The 6,553-nt window shown below is 46.2% G+C and overlaps 1 protein-coding gene across 1 annotated transcript; it reads left to right on the forward strand.

The window, feature by feature from the left end:
• Positions 1-1,170: 1,170 nt before the first annotated feature.
• Positions 1,171-5,615, forward strand: LOC117055226 (lysozyme C-1-like). Its single transcript, XM_033164662.1, has 4 exons — positions 1,171-1,371; positions 1,662-1,823; positions 4,248-4,326; positions 5,472-5,615. Exons 1-4 carry the CDS (start codon positions 1,236-1,238, stop codon positions 5,536-5,538), a joined length of 444 nt encoding a protein of 147 aa, XP_033020553.1. The 5' UTR covers positions 1,171-1,235; the 3' UTR covers positions 5,539-5,615.
• The last annotated feature ends 938 nt before the right edge of the window (positions 5,616-6,553 follow it).

Below are 6,553 nucleotides of genomic sequence, written 5' to 3' on the forward strand. Positions count from 1 at the left end.
ACTGACCGAGCCCAAAGGGTGCTCATCAATGGCTCCTCTTCATCCTGGAGAGAAGTGACTAGTGGGGTGCCACAGGGTTCTGTCTTGGGCCAGTCTTATTAACATCTTCATCAATGACTTGGATGATGAGCTTGAGGGCATCCTGATCAAGTTTGCAGATGACACCAAATTAGGAGGGGTGGCTAATACCCCAGAGGACAGGATAACACTTCAAAATGACCTAACAGATTAGACAACTGGGCCAAAGCAAACAAGATAAATTTTAACAGGAGAAATGTAAGTACTACACTTGGGCAAAAAAAATGAAAGGCACAAATACAGGATGGGTGACACCTGGCTTGAGAGCAGTACATGTGAAAAGGATCTAGGAGTCTTGGCAGACCACAACTTGACATGAGTCAACAGTGTGATGCAGCAGCTAAAAAGCCAATGCAATTCTGGGCTGCATCAATAGGAGTATAGCGTCTAGATCAAGGGAAGTAATCGTACTACTATATTCAGACCTCACCTGGAAAACTGTGTCCAGTTATGGGCACCACAGTTCAAGAAGGATACTGACAAGCTGGAACGTGTCCAGAAGAGGGCAACCAAAATGGTCAAAGGCCTGGAAACAATGCCTTATGAGGAACGGCTTAGGGAGCTGGGTATGTTTAGCCTGGAGAAGAGAAGGTTAAGGGGTGATATGATAGCCATGTTCAAATATATAAAAGGATGTCATATAGAGGAGGGTGAAAGGTTGTTTTCTGCTGCTCCAGAGAAGCGGACACGGAGCAATGGATTCAAACTACAAGAAAGAAGATTCCACCTAAACATTAGGAAGAACTTCCTGACAGTGAGAGCTGTTCGGCAGTGGAATTTGCTGCCAAGGAGTGTGGTGGAGTCTCCTTCTTTGGAGGTCTTTAAGCAGAGGCTTGACAGCCATCTGTCAGGAATGCTTTGATGGTGTTTCCTGCTTGGCAGGGGGTTGGACGGGATGGCCCTTGTGGTCTCTTCCAACTCTATGATTCTATGATTCTATGATTGTTGAAATATTTCCTAAGTTGCACACTGTTATCATATATCAAACCAGAATTGCATCATGTGTCTTTTTTGCAGGGGCGGGGTTCCTATTAATACTTATTCCCCTCCCCAATCAGTGTTCTGCTCACCATCTGGACTCCGCCCAAAACACTGGTCTACAAAAGCCACTGGGGATCCCAGGGAATCCAAGCATCACTCTCCAGGGAATCGCAGAGATGAAGGTTCTGGCCCTTGCCCTCTTCTGCCTCCTCCTTGCAGGGAATGAAGCCAAAGTGTATGGGAGATGTGAACTGGCTGAACGTTTGAAACAGGCTGGGCTGGATGGATACCATCGCGTCAGCCTGGCCAACTGTGAGTTTGCTCTTTCTTTCCCTTCATCTTTGCAAAGCTGAAATGGGGACTTCTTATCAGAAAAGGTTCACACACCCTGCTGCCCATCAAAATGTCCCAACTTTCCTTCGTTGTTTGTGCAAATTTCTATTTAAGACCATTGGGGGGGGGGAGTAGACGTTACAGGCAGCTTCCATAGTCAACATCGAAAGAATGTTTTTAAATTATTCTATTTCAAAACTTTGACAAAAAAGATTGTACATCAAGCGTATACCCAAATTGTAGTCCTTTTCTTGTTCACTTTGTTCCAGGGGTCTGTACTGCTTATCATGAAAGCAGATTTAACACCAGAGCCGTGGGGCCACCAAACTCCGATGGCAGTCGTGACTATGGAATCTTTCAGATAAACAGCCGCTGGTGGTGCGACAATGGACATCGCCCAACAGCCAATGGGTGTAGAAGCTCCTGCAATGGTAAGCAACTTGATACTGCAGGGAATGCTAGCTTACACTTCTTTAATTCAGTTCACATTTGAAGGTGAATCTACCAAATTTGCGCCTTCTGAAATAATACACGGAAAAAGACACAGCACATTCTTCAAAACTCACACTTCTAATCTTGCAATGCACTTCTCAAGCCAACTGCATTGGGCACAGTATGCCTATAAATAGATATATTTACAAAAATTGCATACAAAAGTACATTAGATTACAAAAAATTGCATACAAAGCTGTCATTCAGGAGAATTTCACACTAAAAAACTGCTGAATTTACATGAAGACTTAAAAAACAACAACACCACAACCTCCTTACCTCCACCCCCAGGTGTATCTGTCCCGCTCTCAGGACTGTCCTTAGTCAGTGGTCCCCAATGTTTTTGGTATGGTGACCCACAAATCCAAATTTGCAAGACATGGTGACTACAGATTTATTGTCAAATGAATTTTGGACTTCCAGAAATGCTGGTACTGATAATAAACTTTAAAATGTGTCTCCCGCACTTCTCTCTTCCTATACCCCCTTCTTTGTTGAATTTGTGATGAACTTTTAATGACACAGTTAATAATAAAAATTGGAACTACATAATGAAATTCAAAATGTTTCACATAGTATAGGTTCCATTTATTTGTTTGAGTTAAAGCAGGGGTAGGCAACCTAAGGCTCGGGGCTGGATGTGGTCCAATCGTCTTCTCAATCTGGCCCACGGACAGTCCGGGAATCAGTGTGTTTTTACATGAGTAGAATGTATCCTTTTATTTAAAATGCATCTCTAGGTTATTTTGGGGGCATAGGAATTCGTTCATTCCCCCCCCCAAAAAAAATAGTCCGCTGCCCCCCCCACGTGGTCTGAGGGATGGTGGACTAGCCCACGGCTGGAAAAGGTTGCTGACCCCTGAGTTAAAGCCATTGGGGTGAGCATAGGGAAAACTCCAGAGAGTACAGTACAGTGGTTGCTGCTTTCCTCCCCCATGTTTACCATGGGAAGCCAGCTGTGCCCTGTTTCTCCTGACTGTGTCACTTAATATTGTTTTTACATACAAACGTACACACTAGTACTGCTGTTGTCCCATAACACCAGGGAGCACTCCTTGTACCAGGAAAATCTATACAAGGTAGGTGCACAACACTATTGCATACACACAGAGCACACACATGCCCTCGCATATACAGACCACAGACATACATGCAAGTTTTGTGTCTTTTGCTCCACCTTATACTGCACAGATATACCAACACTCAGATATGCCTCTCTCTCTCTCATGCACCACATGTGCATGCGTGCATCCCTCCCCCTCACCAGCAGTGTAGTGTGGGTTGCTGCCCCCCTCCACTGGTGGACTGGGCAGTTGGGGCAGGCACCAGGGAGTGGCATGCAGAGCCCCCTGCAGAGGGTGGGCGGAGCCCACCTCCAACAGGCTCTTTGACTGCTGCCTCCATCCACCTGCCCACCAGACCAACTTGCCTGCTGCTGTGCCTCAGCTGCCAGGGCTCGGTGCCTGTCGTGGGGATACCTGATTACACACCCTCAAAAATGTGTGCCGGGGTGATGGCCCCCCTGGCTCTCCCATGCTACACCTCAGCCCCTCACACACACAGAGAGACACACACTGCTCTCCCTCTCTGCTCGAGTACATAACTTCCCTTCTGACCACACATACATGTAACCCCTTTTTCTCACTTGCACGAAACAACATGTAAATCTGTCCCTCCCTTCTTCCATCACACACACACACACACACACACACACACCACAAATACATCTCTCCCACATTCCTCCCACAACTTGCACATCTCTCGCAGTCACACACACATTACTTGAGCACTAACATCCCAGTTCTACAAAGCATCTTCATAGGGCTGAAGAACCATCTGCCAACAGTGCCTAGCAGGCATCAACAGTCCCCTGACCCTGGGAGGATAGCAGAATCCCGAATGTGCTTGAACGTCTCTGCTGTTCCTCCACACACTCCTCCTTTCCATTAAGCCTTACTTACCATGGGACAAAGGACGCCACTAGGCCATGCTCTGTCCCACTGCTTCTGCTCTGTATCCTCCTGCTTTTACCAGGTTGCAATGTGTCCTGGAACTGTGACCTTGCTTGTCTGGATGGAGGATGAGATGGGCCATTTTTAAAGAACTGATTTCTTTCTCTGGCTAAAACGTAGCTGACTAGAAGGGATTCCCTGCTTGGTGCTAAAATGATTGAATGCCAGCTCAAGGGGGAAATGCTTTAAGTGCTCTTCAAAAGTATTCAGGCTTGGAGTTGGATGGACCTCTAGGAAAAGGTTTTTCACAGTTCAGAGGCAGCCTCTGCAACCTTGGGGGTGTTTGTATTTTGGGGTTGCATTTTAGGAATCCCCAGTAACCTCATTTGCTTTCTGACAAATCTTTGCCAGCGTTCTTAAATGATGACATCACAAATGATATTAACTGTGTCAAGAGGATTGTCCGTGACCCTCAAGGGATGGATGCATGGTAAGTGCTAATATCTCAGTGCTTGTAACATTCAATACCAGCCAAGTTTTCAGTTCACATAACTGTATGGAGAAAGATGGTTTCACTGGACTGTTGTATAGCTGGCAGCTAAAGATCCTTCCCCAATTGGCAGTGACAAGGGCTAAAGATGCTTCCTAAATGTACAGCCAGTAGTGCCCTCACTGCTCTGGGACTCTGCTGCCTATCCCCACTTCCTCTGAGTAACTGGCAGCATCGCAGGAAGAGACCACAGCCCCACCCGCCTCACAAAGCCAGCCACTACTGTGTGCAGCAAACACTTGGATGGCTGGTGGCTACTAGGAGCTGTTAGTAGCTGTCTTGGTGGGGATTTAAGGAAATGATTTGGCAACTGAGCCAATGTGGAGTAGTGGTAAGTGAGGACCTGGGAGACCAGAGATCAAATCCTGACTCAGCCAGGAAGTTCACAGGTTGACATTGAGTCAGTCACTGTCTCACAACCCAACCTACACTACACTGTTTTTCTAAGGGGAAAACCATGTATGGGAGCTTGAGCTCCTTGGAGAAAAGGAGCCACAATGACTCTGTTCCACCTTCATTGTTAGGCACAATGTGCCTCTGAATGTGCTTCTCACTCACTGGAGAGTGGTGTGGGGGCTTGCACGCTCCTATGACCCTTGTGAGCGAAGCCATTGGAAGTCTCGTACTCCCAGCAGGGTCACGCAAGGCGGTAAGGTCAAAGGGAGGAGCTAGACAAAGAATGATCCAAGAAGTCCTCAGTGGCAGCACTGTGAAATCTGGAAGCGCCTAGTCATGAACCGGCACATGGGAGGTGGATACAGATTCAGTCACTCAGACTCAAGGAATGAGGCAGTTGAGCAGCTCGGCAGCTGTATTCATGACTGAGCAGTAAAGTTCGATGGGATGGGAAGCAAAATTTTGCTAGAAGGGCAAAATATGCTGTTAGTAGGTAGACTTCCCTTTGACCACCAAAACTGATCATCAGCAGAGACAGTGAACAGGAAGAATGATTCTGCAGCTGACACAAATACCTCACTTGGAAATGTTGTGGAGTTTTTAAAAAAGATCCACCTCAGTTGTAGTTATCCAAGCAGCAGTCACGTGGCTTCCCTTGCTTTATTTTTTGCTCTTTTTCTGACTTTTAGGGTTGCTTGGAGGAATCATTGCAAAGGAAGAGATCTCTCACAGTGGACAAGAGGTTGCAGACTCTGAGTTCCATGGTCCTGAATGAATTCCAGCATTTCTCTTGAGATCCCCTTTGATGAAACGTCTACCTACTGCCATATAATCGAAATCCAGCTGCTTCTTTCTGCGCTAGCATTTGCATGTTGTGCCCCACCCCGTGGTGGAGGGAAATGGCCCTCTTTCTATATGAATGAGGGAAAGTTATTATTATTTTTAAGTGTGTCTGGGATGGTCAGACATCTTGCTCTGGATTGCGAGCTTCTGTGCTTGAAAATCTTCAATAAATTGAACATAAACAAAACTCTTTTCTTGCTTGATGGGTAAATAGAAAGAACAGAATTAGGTTAAGCATCATCATCTCAACATAATTTACAGGGTGGTGCAAAGGCATATCTAGGTCCCTTGCACCCCTGTCAAGGAGCTGTATGGGCACACACAACACCAGAAAAGATCACTTCTCCCACATGTGATCTTGCTGCGATAGCAGCGACACACTGCCACACACATACACATCATAAACTCCATAATCTCCTGCAGTCTACCTTCATGCTGCCTTGCCATCTCTCCCACCACTCAGCTCCCAGCTCTTGTCTAAACTCATGACCTTACACAGATAACTAGTGACAGATTTCTGGGGTGACTTACAAATGTCAGATAGATTGGAAAATGGGCCCCAAGTTTGCAGTCAATTTAAAATTGGAACACACCCTATAATATTCCCATTATTTCCTGACTGACTTTCTCCAGCTTATAACTTCTGGTACATCCTATTATTTTGAAGTTTTCCAGACATTCTATTATCCCTCCAAAGGACCAGGCCTGCCTTTATTTAGACTGGGTCTGCAGTGCTGAGGAAGAGGCTGTGCCTAACTTTCTCCCTACATCAGGTGCAACTGCCTTCCTGAAGCTGTCAGCTGAGGGGAAAACTCAAATGTCAGATATGGCACCACAAGATAGCTATATCAAGCAACACACATTGCAGGGGTACTGCTGGGTTTAAGCAGGGTTGGGCAATGGGGATCAGGTGCATGATGGATGAGGC

The sequence above is a fragment of the Lacerta agilis genome, chromosome 11, assembly GCF_009819535.1.
Source record: "Lacerta agilis isolate rLacAgi1 chromosome 11, rLacAgi1.pri, whole genome shotgun sequence".
Taxonomy (NCBI): Eukaryota; Metazoa; Chordata; class Lepidosauria; order Squamata; family Lacertidae; genus Lacerta; species Lacerta agilis.